Source organism: Camelus ferus, chromosome 34 (genome assembly GCF_009834535.1).
Source record: "Camelus ferus isolate YT-003-E chromosome 34, BCGSAC_Cfer_1.0, whole genome shotgun sequence".
Taxonomy (NCBI): domain Eukaryota; kingdom Metazoa; phylum Chordata; class Mammalia; order Artiodactyla; family Camelidae; genus Camelus; species Camelus ferus.
Genome location: NC_045729.1, coordinates 13,767,909 through 13,790,941, shown reverse-complemented (window position 1 = coordinate 13,790,941; position 23,033 = coordinate 13,767,909). Strand labels below are relative to the sequence as shown.

At 42.2% G+C, this 23,033-nt stretch overlaps 1 protein-coding gene across 1 annotated transcript in view; it reads right to left on the bottom strand.

Moving 5' to 3' along the window:
- The window catches only part of DUSP16 (dual specificity phosphatase 16), a 74,859-nt gene that overhangs the window by 30,498 nt on the left and 21,328 nt on the right, over positions 1–23,033 (bottom strand). The window contains exons 2-3 of the mRNA XM_032473121.1: positions 6,607–7,195; positions 5,474–5,612 (exon numbers count right to left, since the gene is read on the bottom strand). Coding sequence (XP_032329012.1) covers positions 5,474–5,612; positions 6,607–6,834 — 367 coding nt within the window. The 5' untranslated portion in view covers positions 6,835–7,195. The remainder of the gene's footprint in view (positions 1–5,473; positions 5,613–6,606; positions 7,196–23,033) is intronic.

The following is a 23,033-nucleotide window of genomic DNA, read 5'->3' as shown; positions in this document are numbered from 1 at the left end:
CCCTGACTCTCAGTCCAGCCTCCCGCAGGAATTCCAGAGGACGGACGCAGGAATGGCTGCAGATTCCAGAGTCCTGGGTGCACAGTGGTGACAGGGAGAGCTGAGGAGAGTCACGCAAGGGCTCTGTTACTTTCCTCATTTGTAAATGAAAGGACTGAAGCCTGTGATTCACTTGCAGATTTGTGCTGCGTGGCTGTCCTGTGCCTCATCACAGGACAGCAATGGGTGCTGCAGAATTAATACACCATGCGGGTCCCTTTTGCTTGTAACCCTGAGTTACAACAGTGAGAAAAGAGAAGGAAATAATAGAAGAGCATTTTTATCTGTAGGTTGATCTTTCTTTCTACTAAATTAACCCATTTCTTCTCTTTTCTCTATGTTAGCCCAAAATAAATGTCCAAAATCAGTGGTTTTCCTTTTTTTCCAATATATTTATTTTTAATCTGGTACCCTTAGAAATATAGTAGACAAAGGTAAGTAGAATAAAGCAATATAATGAATAATTAAAGGCCCAGAAACAAGGTGCTTTTTTAGAGAGAACTAGTTTTCTGAAGGGTGGTAAGACCAAAAAAGTTGATCAATAAGTCAAGGTTGGCAACTGTTTATATCTCCATCAATGACGACGGAGAGCTTTCCAGAGAGACCCAAGTTTATTCTTTTTGGCCAAGATGAGGCTACAACTCATAGTTAAACCCTTTAATCCTCTAGGGGTGAAACAGTGCTATGGTTTAATCTGGCTTGGTTATTGGGAGACTTACTAATGACTAAATAGAATAATCAATTTCCTTTTAAAATACATAAAAATTATTTCAACCATTCTCAATTCATACGATTCAAGGACCTGTATCTTCCCATGAGTGGCACTAGGTTTCCAGAGCTGTTATATCCTTGTCAAAGTTCAGTATTTAAGCACTGCTTAACTGGAGTAGTTATTTACCACAGACAAGACATAGAAGCAACCTAAATGTCCATCAATAGATGACTGGATAAAGAAGTTGTGTGTGTGTGTGTGTATACATACATACATACATACATACACACAATGGAATACTACTGAGCCATAAAGAAGAAAAATGCCATTTGCAGCAACATGGATAGAACTGGAGATTGTCATACTAAGTGAAGTAGGTCAGAAAGGGAAAAAATACATGATAATATCACTTATATTATGGAATCTAAAAAAAAAGGCACAAATGAACTTGATTACAAAACAGAAACAGACTCACAGACACAGAAAAGAAACTTATGGCTACCAAGGGGAAGTGGGGGTTTGAGGGATAAATTGAGAATTCAGGATTTGAAGATAACTAACTGCTATATATAAAATAGATAAATAGCAAGGTCCTACTGTATAGCACAGGGAACTATATTCAGTATCTTGTAATAACCTATAATGAAAAAGAATATGAAAAGGAATATATATATATGTATAAATGAATCACTATGCTGTATACCAGAAATTAACAAAATATTGTAAACTGACTATACTTCAATTAAAAAAAAGAAAAAAAATTGTAGCAGTGTTTTTATTAGATCTTGAAATCATGTTTAAATCTGCTTAAATAGGTGGAAACATTTTCATAGATACCTGTTCCATAACAGCTTTATTTTTGCTCTTCCTGAACAGAGACAACTTGTAAATCATTTATTTCAAAACATCCTCAAGTTTTTGCTCCACTTTTAGATTAGTTTCATCACTGTTTAATACGATCACATTTACTAAATAAGTCACATGAAATACACATGGCATAAACCTACACGTGGGCTAATTTACATGCCAGATATTTACTGAAAACTGAAGAAGTGCTAGGCCTGGTGGGGAACACGAAGACGAACAAGTCAGTTCTCAGCTTGAGAAAGAGACTCCAGTAGGAGAGTTAAGCTAACAAAGAAAAAAGACACACAACAACATAGGCTGCGATAAGATGTTAGGATAATAATCAAGACTTGTGACAGGATGGTATGTACAATCAAATATAAATCATATGGCTTAGAATACTAATTGGGCTTAAAAAGAGGGAAAGTTGGTCAGACAGGGGTCAAGGTCCCTGACTGAGCAGGCCCACAGATGTGGCCAATATAGGCAGAGTTCACTGGAGGGTCTAAGGTTCAGGATTAGCAGACACGTGGGAATCTGGTCTCACTGATCATCAGCTGTCAAGGTGGCTCAACAGAATCCTCTTCCCTGGGAGAAGCTAAGCTGACTGGACTACCCATTCATTCCGGAGCAGGCCCTGCGGTTCCATATGAAAGAATCAGGTCCAGCAGAACTTCCCCAAACCCATCCCCCTGCCTTCAGGAAGCCTTCATCATTAACGTCCATGTAACTGGGTGCCGTAGGTAAGTTTGGGTCTATCAGTTCCTTGGGAAGGTCCCCCTGTTCTCCTTCTCCAAAGTCATTTTCCTCTGGGTAAGGTGGCCCTGAGAAGGAGAATGGAACTGGGCCACAATTCTTCATATATATTGACCACAAAAAAACACATCTGACGCATCTGACACTTTCTTCCCGAATTATCTTAGAGTAGCTGAAAGCTCTAAAGTGATGGAGAAATTCCTGCAAGAAACCACTGTCTTTCTATTATCACATCCACAGGAGGCTGACAAGCATCTCTAACTGCTGAAAGCAACAGGGGCCGTGTGTAGTGAGATCATCTCCCGCAACCTTGTCATTTCCTGTAGCACCTGTGAGATGCAAGCCTGCTTTTCCAAGGTCAGTTATTTCCCGCCAAGCAAAATATTTACGAAACACTTGTCGATATGCCCTTCTACCCACATCCCTGAAGTGTCCTCTGAGCAGCTGGACCTTGGCAAAAAAAAAAAAAAAAAAACCGCTGCCAAGAACTGATGGCCATGCCATCCCCCCACAGTCTCTACCTCCCTGTCTGCTCTGGGGAACAAACTCACTAACCAAGGGAATTTCCAACTGGCCAGAGACTTTCGGATGGTTGGGGAGGCTTTTAACCATCCAGAACCCTCTCTGAGGTGTCCTAAGAAATATGGCTGCTCAGAAACTCCCAAACAAGGCAATTCAGTCCTTAAAGCTACCTAAGTTAAAGGAAATACAGGGCTCTAGGATGTGGATGATGACATGGTGCTGACAGAACACGTGTGTGGTTCTTGGAGCTGCCCCGATGGATCTGGGACACATTTCCTGTGTGAAGTGGGGGGTGCCAGGGTGTTCTGATCCAGTGCCATCCCACGTGTCTCTAGGACTGACCTAGAATCAGAATGAGCCCCTTTTCTTCCTTCCTGCCTGCTGAGCGCCCCTCCCAAGGCTGCACATGGCTGGTAAGAACCTTCCAGGGACCATTAAGGGAGTGCTCCTTGGGAAAGGGGAGAAAGTGACCTGAATAACTAGAACTCACCCTAGCTCACCCCTCCTGAGTGTCTGCCTGGCCAAGCTGTCAGGTCACAGCCCCACAGGGGAAGCACCTCAGACAAGACAAGGTGGGATAACCACTTCTTGGGAAGCACATCGTGGTGCGCCCTCCTTAAGAGAAACCCAAAGGAGAGGAAGGGCTAATTTAGGGGTTTAAGATTAGCAGATACAAACTACTATATATAAAATAGATAAACGACAAGGTCCTACTATATAGCGTAGGCAACTATATTCAATTGCTTGTAACAACCTATAATAAAAAAAAATATGTATAACTGAATCACTATGTTGTACACCAGAAACTAACAACATTGTAAATCAACTATACTTCAACTTAAAAAAAAAAACCCAAAATTGCAAAATATAAGGGTTTAACCACTAAATTAATTTCTACTCATTACAAATGCATTATAATATTTACAAGTAATCATTTCAAATAAAGACAGTAACCTTCAATTTTCACTGCTAAGAATGTTCTCCACACCCATTACCACAAATATTTTAATAATTTTAAACTCCCAATCTGCCATTTAATTACTGTCATCCTTAATTACAATAGATTTTAAATGGCTATCCCATCAAAAAAAAAAAAAAAAGAAAAAGAAAAAGAAAGAAAAAGTAAAGAAAAAAGAAAAACCAGTGGTTCCATCAATAGGATTCCAAGGTAAAGTCCCTCACAGTGGCTACTGGAAGCATGACCTGAGCTCCTCAACTCAGCAACCGAGGTTAGTGGAACACTAATAACAGTTGTCATATTTAACATAGCTACACTCCCAGTAAAACAATGTGCCTCCCAACGAGCGACAGAACCTAGTGTTACAATTCTCAGTTACAGACCTCTGAAAGCTACATTCTGAGGGAAGCTGGCTTCACTTAAGGATGCCAGGAGGGAGCTCAGACAGAATCACAGCATAGATGAGAGGTGTGGCGACAGGTGACCTGAAAGAGACAGGACACTATGCTTGTTCTTTGAGAACAGAAGCAAAAGCTGAGGAGAGAGAACCGGAGACACGGAAATCTTATTCAAACCTGCAAGAGAGTTTAAAAGTGTGAACACACCAATAACTGATTAATCCTATTCTCTTACAACTGAAACGTCTATACTTCAGTCAGTTGCCAATAACATCAAGCTCACTGGACCCTCCTTGCAACAAAAGATGAAAGATGTGAAAATGATAATATCTGTCCATATTTTGGTTTTCTTAGATAAGATTTTTTAAAGTGCTCTTGCTGATCGCTGTGGCAGAATCTGCTGGACACAGCGGCTTTGTGGTAAAGGTTACTGCGTGTTGTCAAACCGTATTCCCCGCTCCGGGAGCCAGAGTGAGTGAAAGGGCTTTAGTACTGTCTGCAAAACAGGGGAAGCAAGGGATGAACAATCCGCTTTGGAATTTGGTAAAACGGACTCCCACGCTGCCCTCCTCTAGGGCAGATATAAAATATTTAGTCCTTCCCATGCACTTTTTTAAGGTCATCTGGTTGCTAAACATTTGCAAGCTGAGACTTTGTTTTAGTTGTGAAAACAAACAAAAATACCTAAGTAAGTTAGTCTTTAAATATTCTCCCTAGTTGTTAGAAAAAATATTCTATACACATTCTCTTCCTCTCTCACTACTCATAATGTTCAGGCTAGTGACCTCATGGCTGGCATTCACTTTGACTACAAACGTTGAACAGGAGTTCACACTGAATCCTGGTCGGGTTCTCACCCTGGGGGTGGGAACTAAGTAGGAGCTGAGATGTATGTAGAGCATTCGGTGTCCTGGATCACAGGCGAATGAAAAGGTCCCTGGACAGAAGCAGCCGACTTTGAGCGATCCACACGAGCGCAGAGACCTACGTGGCACTTTGAGCTAATAAACACCAAATGAAGAGGTATTTCAGCTAAATCAAAAATACACTGACCAGCGGGAAAGAAAAACAATGCTTGCGTTTGGTAGAACAGTTACGTCAATCAAAAGCTATAAGTAAGCCTCTTTACTCAGTGACCTCAAAGGCGCGTCCATCCAGGGTGCTTCGAGCTCATTGTGAAATACTGCTTCCTCGCGGGCCCAGGGAGATTCCGGGCGCTTTCAATTCTACCACAAGCCTTACCTGCAAGCAGGTGAACAGAGCTGAAGCTCTTCTCCAGTTTACCCAGAAGTACAGTGAGAAAACAGTCTGAAGCCAGAGAGGCAACATCTTGGGAGCTTTGATCGTAAACTACAACCTTCTGGCTGCAGTCAATGTCGACCTAAAAATGCAAACGTGAGGCTGTTAGGAAGGAGGGCGAGAAAAATAAGCCCGTAAACCTCCGCTGTTGAAGCAAATAACTGCTTCCTGTTTTCATTAATAATCTGAACAAAAATGAGATGCGGTCAAGTTACTGGATAAACCAAGCATACAAATGGCTTAAATGCTTGTAAAAGTCAACTTTAAAAAGGCAAACTGGATGCTATTTCTGTGTAAATGTGCTCAAAACTCCTCGATTTCAAATCCTTGCCACTATAAAAGGGTAAAAAGCATGTTCAACAAAATAATATGCAAAATAAACATAACAATCCTTGAACTAAAGAAACATTTAAAGGCGCCTTCTGCATAGTAACAAATCAGTTGTTTAGTAAAATTGAAGCACGAACTCAGTTTTTATTACTGAACAAAAGAAAGAACTTAACCTACCACAAGATGACATTTTGGGATCCTAAGAATAAGCTTCCTTGAAGATTTTCAAGTTCTGACTATAACCTTACCTTCCCACAAATAAAAAGCACTTCTAATATTAGTTTCTACTTTCTTTCCAAGGCACTTGAAAAGAATTATTTTCAGTACATTTGTAAACAATACAAAACAATGTATTAATGTATGATTAATAATACATACACATTATATACTAATACATAAATACTAATAGTTGAGTATTAATACAATGTATTAGTTATAACTTTCTATTTGTGCTCAAATTAATAAAACCATCTTAGCAGGCCATTAATAGGAAAACAGAGCACTTGATCAAATTAAAACAAGGTAACCTTTCTGTACAGTTCAGAAATATCCTTACATGTGACAATGTTTACAATTAGTAAATTATTTTGAGGTATCTGAAGGTACCAAAGTTTAAAAAAAGCAACCAAAACTTCCTCAATTACTTTCTCCCCTTAAAAATCAAGCTTCATTTGAAATTATTCCCCATTCAGTATGTCCGTTTATTTTAAAAAGGGAAAAAAAAAAAAAAAAAAGCAAGCCAGTACCTTATGTTTGGCTGAGTGCTGGATGAGCTCTGTAATTAACACTTTGTCCTGCTGCAACCTTCGCTTCATAAGCTTGGAGCAGTTGATATTAATGGCTTCCAAAATGTGGGATGTATTGTATTCCACGAATGGCCGGCTGTCAATTAGCAGCACTTTTTCCGTTCCACTTTCCAGCAGAGCCACCAGCCTCTCAGTAACAATTTGAGTTCCAATCATCTCATGGGCCATGACAACAATAGGTCCTCTTTTCCCACCTCCTCCTTTAATTTGCCACGATGATGTAATGGTGGGGTGCTCAAAGGCTCAGCCACTCCATTGTGCTGAAATGTATGAGGTCAGGCTGGTGGTGACGGAAGAGGAGAGTTAAGCCCATTTTCAGCAGGAGCCCTCCAAGTGAATGTCTCTTTCTCTTTCCCGTTGATGTGCTCTCGCAAAGGCCTCCTGCCACAAAGCAGCCCCTCACATTTGATTCATAAAGAGATGACTGGAATAACCATTCCAACAAAAGATGCTTTGGGGCAGCAAGCGCATTACATCATTCTTTACCTCTGCTTCCTCGCTCCAACGGCTTTACACGGGGCTCAAAAGCCTACACGGAGAGAGAATGACAGACGGAAAACAAAACACGGGGTCAAAAGAAGAAAGAGCATCAGATTAGAGAGAGTGTATGATTCATAATATTTACTCCATTAATCTAATTCCATACTTGATGCACTGTTTCATTTGAACAAACAAACAAAAAGGACAAACAGGTATGGCTTCAGAAAACGTACTAATGATAATTCAGTTTCACCTCACAATACAAAACCTCAGAAGACAAAATAAGACCTAGTCATAAATTACCATCACCTGGGGGCCCAGAACTAATTGACTATTCGTATGAGATTAGAAATGCTATAAAAAGCCACTCAGAGTATTATTATTCCAAATGAGTTTCCTCCATCTTATCTGCTTATTTCTTGGAAAAAGCTGAGAACAACCTAGGGACCAGGTGAGCAATCTACATGATCAGGACAAAAAAAATCTCTTCTGATGGCTTGAGAATTACTGTGATGGTAGATGTGTGTCTGTGAGCAGCCCCTTTAAATCACTCTCAGGAAGAAGAGGCAGGAAAAATGGGAGGCTCTATGAATTTCAGCTGCCTTCTAAGGAAGAGGAAGGACAAAAATGACCGATAAGGCTGACTTGCCAAGTGCTAAGCTGATTGCTGGGGGCCTGTGATGTGCCCAGCTCCGCCCCAGGCAGCCTCACAGCTCAGACTCTGGCCAGTTGGTACCCCAGTTCCCCGGTCCCTCACAGGCTCACTCCTGTTTTTCTTGTGCCTCATTCTTGAGAGAATCACTGACTCCCAGCCTGAGAAAATCTCACACCTTAGCCCTGGATTCTAGGTCAGCAACCAGGCACACAGAGCCCATAATGCTGGACCTGCTGCTTCCCTGTTCCTGCCAACCTGCTGAGATGGACCCTCTCCTAGTAAATGCTAGTTGGAGTTTTGTGCCCATTGCTTAGACCTCATCCTGACCTTTAATATTCTCACATTCCTAACTCCAGGATCCATCTCCGCTTATAGGAAATGCTCTACTACACAAAACTAGGCGTCCACTGTTGGCATTGAACTTCTAGAGGATAAACCATTTAGTGGCAGAGGTTTTGTATTATATTTCTTACCTCCACCGTGCTATGCACATAAGATACTCAATTTACATGGTCACAAGTAAGCAGAATCCTCCTTGTTACAAAAATGACTTAAGAAACTGAATAATTCATATTTGATGAACTGATTTTAGATCAGGATAGTCAAATCCTCAAACAGCACTGGGTCCTACTTCCTAATCTCAGGCTTAAAAACTAGAAACTGAAGCAGAGAGAAGCAAGCGGGAGCGGGCTGGAGAGAGAAGTGGCCTTGCGCTTTTTTACTGGTTATGTAACTTTGGACAAACCATACTAACCTCTCTGAACCACACTTTCCTCATCGATAAAATGGAGATATAATATTGGCCTTGTCTCCTCACAGTTTATTTTGAGGAGAAAACTGTCTGTTTTTATCTAAAGGGAGTGAGTGAGAAAGCAACTAGTCATCACACAGAGAAAGGAGGGAAATGCTGTAAAGATGCTAGCGGTGAGCAGGGCTACCTTGCATCTGGAATCTGAACGGCAACCCTCGGCAGATAAGAGAGCAGTTCCATCCTCCTGCAGTCCAGCTTCAACCAAGCAGTGCCCCTTCTCCCAGAGCCGGACACACATGGAGTTAGGACACCGTCTCAGCCACCCTCACATCTGACAGATCAGCCCCATGTAATACAGTATTTGTACATTTCTTATCTTCACTCTAGGAGTGTATGTATTCTCTGTCTTGCTTAATGGCCATGAAGCACAAAAGCCATCTCTACCTTCAACTGAAGAAACCAGAGCAGAGAATGCATCCTAGTCAATCAGCTGACACATGTGTGCAGAGCACCACCCAGGGTCATCAGTGCTGGGTCAAGCCCTGACCACCTGCTGACACCATCCACAGCCACGCAAGGTCCTGTGCTCATGCTGGCTGCCTCCCATACCAGGGCTCCTACTCCAGGGTTACCCTGTTTTCCTAAGAGCTTGTCCCCATAGTGAAGCTGGATGAGACAGAATGACGTGGCCCATCCACTTGGTACCTGGCGGCACAGAAAGCGGACACCCGAAAACAGGGGCAAGTGGCCCTGACTCCAGCAACGGCCCTGTGTTTCCGGGCCCTACTGGCTCCTCACGGTGACAAAGCTGGAACGGACAAAGCAGTTATCTGGGTTAGCAGATGGAGGGACACAGGGAGGGGGAAGACCACAAACATGCAAAAGCTGAGTAAGAAAGTTCTCATCTCTGCTTCCCTTCAGCCAACTCTGAAAAGCCCACACCGCTGAAACCAAAGGCAGGCTACGGCCGACAGGTCCACCCAGGAGGAAACGGTCACTCTGGCCTGGAGAACCAGAGTTCCAGATAAAAAAAGACCCTTTTCCTGGCCAAGACTTGTCTGCTCAGTGACTCTAATACGAGGATGCACTGAAGCAAGAGAGCGAAGGTGAGCTGAGAATAAAGCTACCCCCCCTGCTGCAGTGAGGCTGGCTGGGGCCCTCCTAGGGCACCTGAGTGGCCACGGTCTGATCTTCCGTGGTCCCAGGTGGCTGTGGGCGAGGCCGAGCCCTGCAAGGGGGTGTGGAAGGTGGGGAACAATAACCTTGCACCTCATTTACTTGCAGCTGGAGAATTCTGGGGAAGTCCTCATCCCGGGCTACAACTCTCATTTAGAAATTTCTCTGTACTCATTGTTCATTCTGAAGAATGTCAATATTCTTCTGTATGATAATTGTGGTAGTGGTTGCATGACTATATATATTTGTCAAAGCTCATGAATTCATACTTAGCAACGAACACATTTTATTGTATATGAAAAAAAAAGAAAGTCAGTACTCTGAGATCAGGGACATGCCTGTGACAGTTTTGTTCTCAAAACCTTTTGCATCAAGTAGGATTTGAAAGATGACAAGAGAATATTTTATTGTTGGCAACACCAGCTAATCTTACCCAAAATTTCTACAAGGCAAAAGTAATAAAAATTTTAAGACGGAACACAGGGCAGGCCAGCTTTGCTATTTATTTTCTATTTACTTAGCCAATTTTTAAAGTTTTAATTAATTTCTTTCTATTTATAATAAAGAATATACTCACGTAGTTCAAAATATATATATAAAACCTGTATACATACAATGAATATGTATACTTTACCTACCCAATGTATGTCCATTAAACTTCAATAAAGCTGTTAAAACTGCCATTATACTGAAATTCCAACAAATACATTGATATGAAAAAAATGGAATCTGTTGAGTATCTCTGTCTTTCATCTGTCCAGGTCCTCCTCTGTCTAACTGGTAACCACTGTTGATAGTTTCTTCTGATTTCTTCCAAAGACTTTTTTTAATGAATGTAAAATAAAACACTATACACTCTCTTCCTTTTCCTTCTTTGTTCAGCTGGTTACAAGGTGTGTACGCTGTTAGCATCTTGCTTTCTCTTTCACTTAAAATACTCCAATCTGATTTTCTTCCACACTTAATGGGAATGTGATACAACTTGTATATCCACGGGCCTTTCACAGCTGCACTTTTGGGAATCTAAATAAAACATGTAGAAACACTTAACCTTGAAAGACAACTCCCCCTCTCTTCTAGCATTACACCTGCTCAGTCAGCTGTTTACCTGAGGGCCGAAAAGCTGGAGAGTAATTCACAACGGTGGGCCTGAAGGGTCAGCAAACTGCTGGAGGGCATCCTAACGGGAGAGGGTCCTCTGGGACTACTCTGACTTAAGAGGAGTTTCAACTGTGACACACACATTCATGGAAATATGAAGTGATCTCTTAAAGGACCCCCTGCTGCAACTCTGGCTGTTCCTGCCCAGACAGAGGGCGGCACCACGAGTTCCCTGTATGGTGGTCGGGAGGCCACTGAAGGTCAACACTGGCGGGGTGTCTCCTGCCAGAGGCTGAAGGCTGTCAGCCACGTCACTCAGCTGCTGCTCCTGTCCCTGCGGACCCCGAGGGAGGTGTTCAAGGCCTCCCAGCTGGGCCGCCTTTCAGGCTGCCCGGGGCTTGTGCTGAGCAGGCCCTGGACCACACTGTCGCCAAGGAGATGGGGCCGGGGTAGCAGGGAGCCTCTCTTCCCAAGAGGAGATTGACCATCGAGGAAGTCTGGGAGGCAACTGGCCCTGCAGAAGACTGCTAAATAACCCTTCTCTACACGTACAAGGCAGTTTTCTATTAAAAAAAAAGGAGTCAATAAACCAGTATTTATCATACCAAAGACTAGTAACCTTAACCAGGGCTACTAAACAAATACTTACAAAGTATCCCAGTTTCAGAAATAAAAAATTTAAAGGACTTTATTATGCAGGGATAGAGAGAGGTGGAGGCAACATATTAGTGTAACAAAATACACAGATCAGGGAACAGGGTGGGCAACTTGTTCTAAAGAAGGGCCAACTGTGGTGTATTTTACATTTCAGCCAGCAATTTATATTTCATATTTTATAATATTGACATAAATTATGTCTAAACCTTCCCCTTTTAATATATAATGTTTTAAGGTTTTCTGTGTAATTTATATCTTAGATTCCATTTGGTTACCTATGGAAATGTACCTAAGACTTTATAATGGAAGTCAGTGTTTTATTTATTGAAATTCACTCTCCATCCAGCTTTGCAAGAGTACAGGATACCACTGAGTCAGTCAGAGAACCGGAAGACTTCTCTTGACCAATTTAATTAGAAGGACAAGCTTGATCTCCAGAATATATAAGCAGCTCATACGACTCAATAAGAAGAAAATAAACAACCCAATCCAAAAATGGACAGAAGAACTAAACAAGCAATTCTCCAAGGAAGACATACAATGATCAATAGACACATGAAAAAATGCTCAATATCACTAATTATCAGAGAAATGCAAATCAAAACTACAATGAGGTATCACCTCACACCAGTCAGAATGGCCATCATTCAAAAGTCCACAAATGACAAATGCTGGAGAGGCTGTGGAGAAAAGGGAACCCTCCTACACTGCTGGTGGGAATGCAGTTTGGTACAGCCACTGTGGAAAACAGTATGGAGATTCCTCAAAAGACTAGGAATAGACTTACCATATGACCCAGGAATCCCGCTCTTGGGCTTATATCCAGAAGGAACCCTACTTCAGGATGACACCTGCACCCCAATGTTCATAGCAGCATTATTTACAATAGCCAAGACATGGAAACACCCTAAATGTCCATCAACAGATGATTGGATAAAGAAGATGTAGTATATTTATATAATGGAATACTACTCAGCCATAAAAACCGACAACATAACGCCATTTGCAACAACATGGATGCTCCTGGAGAATGTCATTCTAAGTGAAGTAAGCCAGAAAGAGAAAGAAAAATACCATATGAGATCGCTCATAAGTGGAATCTAAAAAACAAACAAACAAACAAAGCATAAATACAGAACAGAAACAGACTCATAGACATAGAATACAGACTTGTGGTTGCCAGGGGGTCGGAGGGTGGGAAGGGATAGACTGGGATTTCAAAATTGTAGAACAGATAAACAAGATTATACTGTATAGCACAGGGAAATATACACAAAATCTTATGGTAGCTCACAGAGAAAAAAATGTGACAGTGAGTGTGTATATGTCCATGTATGACTGAAAAATTGTGCTGAACACTGGAATTTGACACAACATTGTAAAATGATTATAAATCAATAAAAAATGTTAAAAAAAATCATTACCAACAACAACAACAAAAAAGATGTGGTATTTATACAATGGAATACTACTCAGCCATAAAAAGGATAAAATAATGCCATTTGCAGCAACATGGATAGACCTGCACATCATCATTCTAAGTGAAGTAAGCCAGAAAGAGAAATAAAAATGTCATGATATCATTTATATGTGGAATCTGAAAAAAGAAAAGGACACAAATGAACTACTTGTTATTTCTAACTTAGATGATTAATTTCTTGAATATGTGTAAGCACATTTGACTGTTCTTTATGATTGGATTACTGCATTCTGTTATTTCTTACTTTGTGGTTGGCTTTATTTCTTTGATAATTATGTAAGTTTAAAAAGCTAAAGCTCTAAACTGTTCTTAAAAACAATGAGGAGTACATATATCTTGATTTAAAAAAAAAGGACAATATAAAGTTCTACTATAAAAACCAATATTTGCCATTAGAGTAACTGGCTGAGAGGAAAGTGTTTTGTTTGGATTGTAGCCTTTCCTTTACTTGTAGCCTTTAAAGCTAGTGCCCAACCAGAACATTTTTTAAAGACTCAGGTCGTTTTTAAATGACTCTATTTAGCATCTTCTCAGATGAGTTACTCTTTTCAGCCTTCAGACAGGGTCCTGGCTCTGGGCAGTCTCACGGCGCTGGGTCACCCCCTAAGAAAGTGGTGAGTCCCTTTCCCACACGCCATCTCCCCTCCACGCCGCCCTGACTGCCCACAGCAGGACCCGCGGCGGCGGGTGAGGGATGGCCCCGAGAACTGATGGTCTGCAGAGGGGGACCTGGAGGGGGCACGTGTCCGTTTTACACTATTCCTTTTACGCACGACTTCTCAGCAGAGGGCAAAGGCTGGGCCAGGCTTCGTTCAGGGAGGAGAGCTGTTGAGCCCTGTTTGCTTGAGCTTGAGCTCAAGTTCAAATTCTCAGAGAATTTATGGAAAGGATAAAATCAGGTGAGAAGTTTACTGTTACTAAACTACAAGCCACTCTTAAATTTTTTTTTCCACCCCCAATAAAACTGAAGAAAGAGGCAACAAGATACACCAGCAGGGCCTTACTCACAGCCTTCCAACAGGAGAAAAACCAAACAAATCAAAAGGGAAAAAAAAAGCGGGCCACGCACCTGGAAGAAGAGCATCTTGGACTTTGACCACCTTAGTTCTACAGTGATTGGAGCAACTCTGCCTCCCATGCTGTGGGGTAACCCTGAAGGAAATTCTGAGGTCTGGTATTTGATAAAACACATTCAACAGAAAAACAAAAGCAAAACAAAAGAAATCTTCCCTAAAGCCGAGAAGGGGAGCTTAAACGTGTTTTTCAGTCACCTACTCACGACTTGACCGTCTTTTCTTACCCCACAGGAGAGGACACAATCTGACTGGTGGCAGCAGTGGCAGGACAGGGGTGCTTGAGTCACTGCGCAGATGCAGCGGAGCTGAAAGGACCTGTCCTCATCAGAGGCTCGGGTTCTTCACATGCGTCTCAAGGATCCACAGACAGAGGCTGGAAGAGCAGCCACCCTTCAAAGACTAAATAGAGCACCTTTCTGCAGACACAGGCCAGCCAGGCAGAGTTCTGATCTGTGAGAAGCCTTCACCGAGCTCCTGCTGAGGAAGCGTGCTGCCCTCTGGGTTCTGGCCCAGCTGAAGCCTCCTGTTTGTGCTCACCTGTTTCACTGGCTTCTCCCTCCCCACCTGCCTCTTTCCTTCCTCCACACCAGGTATCTCTCCCGGATGGTACCCTCCCATCCATCCTGCCTCAAGGGGTTGATAATACTAATATAAATGTACAACCTTCATCCATGCACCACATTTGGCCCACCCTCCCCCAAACAGCAAAATTCCACTACATAAGAGATAAGGTGTTCTTTCCTGAGAAAGGACTAAATTACTAAAAATATTACAACCAAACTAAACATGACCAACAATGAAAGATGGTCATAATATATTAACAGAATAAAATCCAGGTACAGAACAGTAGGTAAAGCAAAACCTCAAACACCCACATACATACAAACACACAAACATATATTAAAAAATGTCATAATAGTTTTGCTTGAGTAAGTAAAGGTAATACTTTTTATATTCTTTTATTTCCCATAAACTTGGAAAGTGCAGAAAAATTTAGAAAAAGGGCATGACACACCCACAGAGCCGGGTCCTGGTGGCTCTGGTCTGGCTGGCATTCCTCTTTGCCAGCACTGTCAAGAAAGGTCTGGGTTTGCCAATGAAAAAATGGGCAGAAGGCCTAAACAGACATTTCTCCATAGACGACATACAGCTGGCCAACAGACATAGGGAAAGATGCTCAATTTTGCTAATTATTAGAGAAATGCAAATTAAAACTACAAGGAGGTATCACCTTATACCAGTCAGAATGGCTATCATTAAAAAGTCTATAAATAATAAATGCTGGAGAGGGTGTGGAGAAAAGAGATTCCTCCTACACTGTCGGTGGGAATGTGAACTAGTGTAGCCATCATGGAAACAGTATGGAGGTTCCTTAAAAAACTAAAAATAGCGTTACCATGTGATCCAGCAATACCACTGCTGGGTATATACCTGGAAAAGATGAAAATGCTAATTCGAAAAGATACAGGCATCCAGTGTTCACAGCAGCACAATTTACAACAGCCAAGACATGGAAGCAACCTAAATGTCCACTGGCAGATGACTGGATAAAGATGTGGTGTGTGTGCAAGTGTGTGTGTATACATATGTGTAGATATATATATATACATACATACACATCAACAGTGGGATATTATTCAGTCATAAAAAAGAATGAAATAACGCCATTTACAGCAACATGGATGGACCTAGAGGTTATCATACTGAGGTAAGTCAGAAAGACAAATATGTATTATTTATATGTGGAATCCTAAAGAAATGATAAATGAACTTATTTACAAAAAGGAAATAGACTTACAGACATAGAAAACAAACGTACGGTTACCAAAAGGGAAGAGGGGAGGGATAAATTAGGAGTCTGGGATAAACAGATACTAACTACTATATATAAAACAGATAACAAGGATTCACTGTTAGCACAGGGAACCATATTCAATATCTCGAATAACCTATAATGGAAAATAATCTGAAAAAGAATACATATACGTATTTTTACATATATATAAATGTATAACTGAGTCACTCTGCTGTACACCTGAAACTAACACAACACTGTAAATCAACTATACTTCAATAGGAAAAAAAAAAGTGTGAGTTTGGGCAAGGCAAGAAGATGAAGAAATACAATGCAGGGAAAGTGATGTTTACCCTCAAGGTAAAAGCTGAATTTCTACTTCACAAAAGGACTTACAAAGGATTATTTTAATAACAATAATGTTGGGGGGGAAGGTGAGAAAAATTAAATTTTAAATTACACACTTGCGACTACAAATCCGGACTTTAAAAACAGATCAGCTGGGATATGACTCTTGATACAGAAGGATTTTTCTGTATACAAAGGACTTATCGCTAGCTTTTTAAAATTAATATATTTCTTAACACTCTTAAAGTGTGTTTCATTTTATAAAGTCTTCAAAGTAAACCTACCTAAAACATCACAAATGAAACACAGTGTGACTGTTTGTTACTCCTCTCACTGGAAAAGCAGATTCTTTCAATGGCCTATACAGTGGTCCGTCACTGTCCTCAGCTCCTAAACGGACGCGCACAACAGAACTTGAACAGATTCCAGGCATGGCCTTCAAGCCTGGACCACACCTGCTTCCAAGGCCCTGAGGCTAAAAATAACCCTGGGGCCTCAAAAATGGGGCACGAGCCAGGCTCAGGGGGAGCTGCCGGCCCCTTGCTCAGCCCCACTGGCGGGAGCTACAAAGCTTTGCAAGCACAAAACCCTCCACCACAGGCTTCCCTCTGACTCTGCCACCCACCTCCATCCGAGGTCTGCTCGGTTCCTTTTCCCTTGATACCAAAAGTAATCCTAGGAATTCAGAAACAAGTGAGGTTTTATGGTGTATTATTTAAAAAGCAAAACAAAACTGTACACCGGGACTCAGGAGATCTTGTTCCTAATTTCAGCGCCTCTACGAAGATGCTAAAATGTCACAGCAAGAGTCACCCGACATCCTCCAGCTGGCTGTTTCCTCACCTGCGATCACGGGACACCTGATTTCACTAAGAATACGGTGAGACAGCCGTCAGTGCGTCCCGGGTCTGCGCGAGGTGCCCTCACAAGGGCAGAGCAGCAGGGCTGATGGGATCCTTAAGCCGTTAAGCCATTAAGGAGCTCCGGTTTACAGCCCACAACCCACAGACTAAAATGGGTAACTGCCGGACAACGGCCCACAGACGTCCTGGCCAGGGGATAATTTCCTTTGTGGTGGTGGGGTTTCCAAGGACTGCTCGGAGACAACGACTTCCACTTCTCTGCCAGCCCCACGGTTTGCTGGATTCCTCTCTGGGGCTGTTACTCCATTAGGTAAGAAATAAGGAAAGGGAGGGAGGCCGGTCTCTGAAGGCTCCGGCGGTGCTAACTTGAGTCGTGGCATCTGTCTTTGCACTTCCCCGTCTGAGGCCCAGGGAGTTCCTGGGATCAGGAAGCTGCACCCTGGGGCAAAGTGGGTGACAGGGCCAGGACCTGGGCCGAAGAATCACACCTCGACAGGACAGAAGGCGACCACACTCCGGCAGGGCAGCCCGAGATGGGACTCAGAACGTCCCTGTCCTCACCCCGCAGTTACTTTTTCCACTTTGCCGTTTTCACCTCCCACCTTTTCCCTACAGTGTGGCTCTCCCACGTCATCCACCTGCAACTTCTGTGCCCTTATTTGTCCTCAAAGGCTGTGACTTCCCCATCTCTCTCCCTCTCCTCTTCATATTCATCTTAATTTCTATCCTCATGACTAAAACCAAGTCTCTTTCTTTCTAAGGTTAACCCCTTGTCATTAATCCATTTTCCTTTTTTTCGCAGTGGGGAACTGCCAAGGCCCTGGATGTGTTGCTATTGTAACCAGTAATCATGACTGCTTTGAGACGGTCATTCATGGATTAGGTATATTGACGACCTTTAAAATCTTTTGATTATTTGTTACCATAAAATAAAAAGTTTTATTCTGGAGGAGAGAGGTAAAATGTTTCCAGTGTGGTATTTCACATGTGGTTAGACTGAGTAGACATAATTACTTCATTAGCCCTCAACTGCCCTAATGATCTAGACACTAAAAGTTAAACCCTCTCTAAACCTCAGAGGAAGACAATATAAATCCTCAATGTTTTCGCACTGGATTACTTAGAAACTAAGAAGATCTGAATTGCCCTGTGACCAAGGGCTCAGACTGCGAAGCGGGAAGCAAGCCCCGCCCATGTGGACAAAGCTGTCCTCATCCAGAGTCTGACTGGCACCTGTGTCAGCAGTGTCCCCCCGCCGCCCCCCAACTTCCTCCACCACCAGCCTCGGGAGAGCACAAACCCTGTCCTGAGGACCTTGGAAGAGAAATCAGAAAAGGCAGAGAGGAACACTAAAGGCCCCCTAGCTCAGCTCCCAGGAGCTCTGTTGGCAAATTAAAAAAAAAAAAAAGGATTTCCCACACAATTTGAATAGCAAAATAAATAGTAATGGATTATAACCCACAGAATAAAATAAATACCCATGAGTCCAAAAAAAAAAAAAAGAAAAGAAAAGAAATCTCCCATGAAACACTTGCTCTACAATGAAAGTCTGAAAGAACGCTGTTTCTATTTGCTATTTTTTTTTCTTTTTTAAGAGGCTGTTCTGTCATCTCTGGACAGCACCCTAGCTACCTCCCTCTGCGGATTCCAGTGTGATGTCAGTCAGGTCCGGGCTCGCCACGTGGCAGGGAACACCTTCCTATCAAAGTCTCAATTTCCCACTCTGAAAAACAACGATGTCTATTGGTTTAAGCGAAATTAACCTAGATTTCTAAACCAGTGTGAGGTACTGTGGGAGAAACAGAATAGATGGCAGGTCCCTGATGTTAATGAGTTGAGTAAATAGTTGAAAAATGACATTTGGACACATACAAAAGGATAATGTGTTGGCCAACAAACAGCAGGTCAAAGAGGGAGGCTTCCTAGGGTTTTGAAGGAAAACAGGGACATGAACTTCCAGAGAGAAGAGGAAGAAAATTCCAGAGGAAGGAAATGCAGGAGCAGAGGTAGAGAGAGGCTGCGTGCAGCTGTTCCTGGCCAGAGCACAGATTACACCACGAGTAAGAAATAAACTGGCGAAGGAGGAGGGGCTGCTGGTGACGCACCTGGACGCCTAAGCCAGCGCGAGCTGTATGCACAGAACACAAGAACGTTATGGAAGAATGTCTCTCTGGGAACCTCCTGCAGCTCGAAACGAGGAGAAAATGGGAGCGAGGAGACTAACCAGTTATAACCCTTACAGTTTCAGTTATCTGAGGATGGGCTCTGCCTGGGATGGGGACTGTAAAAGCTGACAGGAAATCCAAGGCAGCGTGCCAGGCACAAAACATACCCTCATTAAATTATGGGCTTCCAGACTGGCAGTGCCCATGAAAGCACTGTTTAGGCTTCATTATTAAATTATTCCACCATAAGAACATCTGAAAATACCTTAATACCTATTCTGTCTCTGCTGCAGATGAGCCAATATCAAGCAAAATGAGCAATATGTACACGTTCAAGTTTTATTAGTCAGGGCACTGTTTGTAAGCTAAAAGAATCAGGCATAATAAAAGGTCAAAAGGAGTTTGGGATTAGCAGACAAAAACCACTATATATAAAACAGATAAACAACAAGGTCCTACAGTCTAGCACAGGGAACTATATTCAATATCTTATAATAACCTATAATGAAAAAGAATATGAAAAAAAAATGTGTAAGTAAATCACTATGCTGTACCCCAGAAACTAACACAACATTGTAAATCAACTATACTTCAATTTCAAAAAAAAAGCATTAAAAAATGAAGTGAGCAGAACATGAACAGAGGTGAAGTCTGATGTTGCCATCAGGGGTGACTTTCTCCTATACGTTTTTCAGTAATTTCCCAACTTTCCATTATATATGTGCGTATAAAACTTTTGCAACAGAAAACTAAAGTATATAGAGAGTTTCAAACCAGTCAAAACTCATGTCAAGCTCGTGCTGTTCAGAGAAAGAAAGACGATGTGGAAGTCGAAGTACTGGGGGCCTGTTCGCTGCGTTAGCCAAGCAAAAATTACTTTCTAGGAATTATTAACCAAAATAGGTTTTAACGCAGAATCATGCGATTTATCCAGCAGTGACTCAGTAGTCTTAAAAAATGTAAGAGATTTAAAAAAAATGTAATTACACACCCCCATGACAACCTTCTCAGGCACGCAGCATTCGTATGTATTTCGTACAAAGCAAAATAAGTATATATGGTTTAGTACAGGGCAATGTTCCTTTTCCAAATGTAACCTTCAGGACCAAAGACCACACAGTTAAAATTAAAAGCAAAATCATTACAAATACAGTAAGCTTGTCACAAGTGAATTTAGTATAAAGCAGACCACAGGACTGTCTATTAAAGTAACTCCAAGACTTAAAACCCAAAATATCTAATTTCACCATCTCATCTACAATGGAGTCCATGGCATGGATCCTAAGAATAATGCTCACACAGCTCTAGAGTTTTATCCCACTGCACAGATTCCCAAACAGGTTGAAAAGAAGCCTATCACCATTTGCTACCAACACATGGAATGGGGGAGGGTAGAGCTCAGTGGTAGACCACAAGCTTAGCACGTACGAGGTTTTGGGTTCAATCCCCAGTACCTCTGTTAAAAAAAAAAAAAAAAAAAAAAAAGCTAAACCTAATTACCTCCTCTCCCTAAAAAAAAAAAAACACATGTAAGCATCACAGAGCACTAAGTACAAAGTGATCAATGTTCAGTTTCCTCTCTTGCCAACAGTGTTTATTCTTCTGAATCCTAGGCTTGTGGACCTTAGCTAATCTCCAAAGCTTCAAGTAGAAAAATTAAATGGGTTATGGGTTAGTAGAATACATATGTGTTCATTTACTGAGAACCTACTATATTCAATTTCCTAGAGAACAATTTCCCATTTTTATCATTATAATCACAAGAATCACTTAGGAACTTAATTTTAAAAAACACAATAAAAATAATCACCAAGGCCCTACCCCTGGAGATTGATACTTGGGGTCTCAAGTGGAGGCTGGGAATCTGCATTTTTGACAAATGTCCCAGAAGGCTCTTAGGACTATTTTTAAGTACAGTTTTAAATTTGGAAAACACTGTCCTAAAGACACGTTTGGTTCTCTCAATGTTCCTGTTCAGTGAGTTGTCAAGACGACCGATTTTCAGCCTCTCTCACCTGGAGGACATCAGGTGCGAAGCTGTGTTTAAACTGAGCTTCACGGCAACGGGAACTGCCAACAATGGAGGAGGGATGGAAGGTCAGCTGAGACCATCCAAGCCCCATGGCCCAAGCACGACCTCCACCAAGTCTAGGACATGCCTTCTGATGGGTTAATAATAGCCCTTTTACAAAATGTTAACTATTTGCCCAAAGTCACACAGCTCGTCAGGGACAGAAACTGGAGCTTCTACAGAACAGTGCTGTCCACAACCCTACAGAGCTTACCAAACATTCTGCCAATTTTAATAGGTTCCTGAAAGGCACAGAGAGCAATAGATTTCAAAAGATGGAAAATAACGCACCCCCTTAAATGCCTGCCATGTGTGGCTGTGAAGAGAGTGGCCTCGCGACAACACCAGCCCGCCAGCCGGTGAACCATCACAGCCACGCAGGAAGCAGAGGACAAAACGAGGAGCAGCCAGCCCTCAGAGAACACTCATGAAGAACAAGGAACCCCAGGAGCAGAAGCCTGTCCGCTTCACTGCCCCCCACGAGGACACGGGAAGCACGTGGAAGAACGGTACTTCGTAACTCCGAACATTCCCTGGAAGGCCAATCACTTAAAACAGGGTCAACGGAGGAGTATTCCGGCTGATGCAGTGGTTCTGAAACCTGGCTGCACGTTAAGTGACCTAGGGAACTCTTAAATATCCTGATGCACCTCAGACCAGTAAGTCAGAGTCTCTGGGGAGGGGAACCCAGACATCAGTGTTTTTGTTTTGCTTTGTTTTGTTTTTTAACACAAACAGGTAAAAGGTAGATTCTTTACCTCCTCCCAAGGGGCACAAAAGGCAGTACTTGGAAGGCAGGGTTTAAAAGCGCAAAGGGGAAATCTGGTGACCCACACAGTACTGTTAATACATCTGACTTTTTTTTTTTTTTTTTTTGAGGAGGTACTGGGGATTGAACCCAGGACCTCACGCATGCTAAGCACTCACTCTACCACTAAGCTATTACCCTCCCTCTTTCTGATCTATTTCTTGAGGTATGTGTGTTATAGTATCTGCTGTTTGTCTGGGTATATTGTCAGGTAATAGATCAAGTTCTCAGTGTCACAGTTTCTATAATTCCGATGATAAAGGAGCACAAATCACTTAGGACACCCAAAAAAAGACCACAAGGATATGCCGGGGCACGGAACCCCATTGTGGCTTAGTGAAACAGCTTACGGTTGAAGCAACCCAGTTTCCACCCTTTTCTCCACTGTTGTTTAGATGTAGATGTCTCAAGAAAAGTTTTTAAAGGCTGACAGGAGGCAAAATAGACGTCAGTATTCACTTGTGTATGAACGCAGGTTAAATATCTCCACCCAGGAATTTCCCATTACTAAGGGCAAATCGCCACTGCAAGGGCACACAATCTTTTGCAATTCCTCCCTCTAATACAATCTTGTCAAACTTCACTTTATAAGCTGATGATGGAAACCAAGATTTGGGCTTCCAGCCAAACACTCTATATCACATCAAATAAAGGACATCTCCACCCTTCTCAAGGTTGTGCCAGCAGTTTCTTTTAAAAAAAAAAAAAGGGGGTGGCGTTCAACCAGAATCAGTTTTTATTCATAACATACCTTATTAACATACAATAGAAGAAACTAGAAAGTGCTCACAGGCTGTCCCTTTGAACAGTGGGCCTTTCCTATGGCTCATTCACTTCACTACAGTTTTTGAACACAGTCTGCACAAGCCTCTCTGCTCAGACACAATTTAAGACCATACCAGAGAAATAAAGTTTGCACACAGGTATCTGCCTGGCTCAGC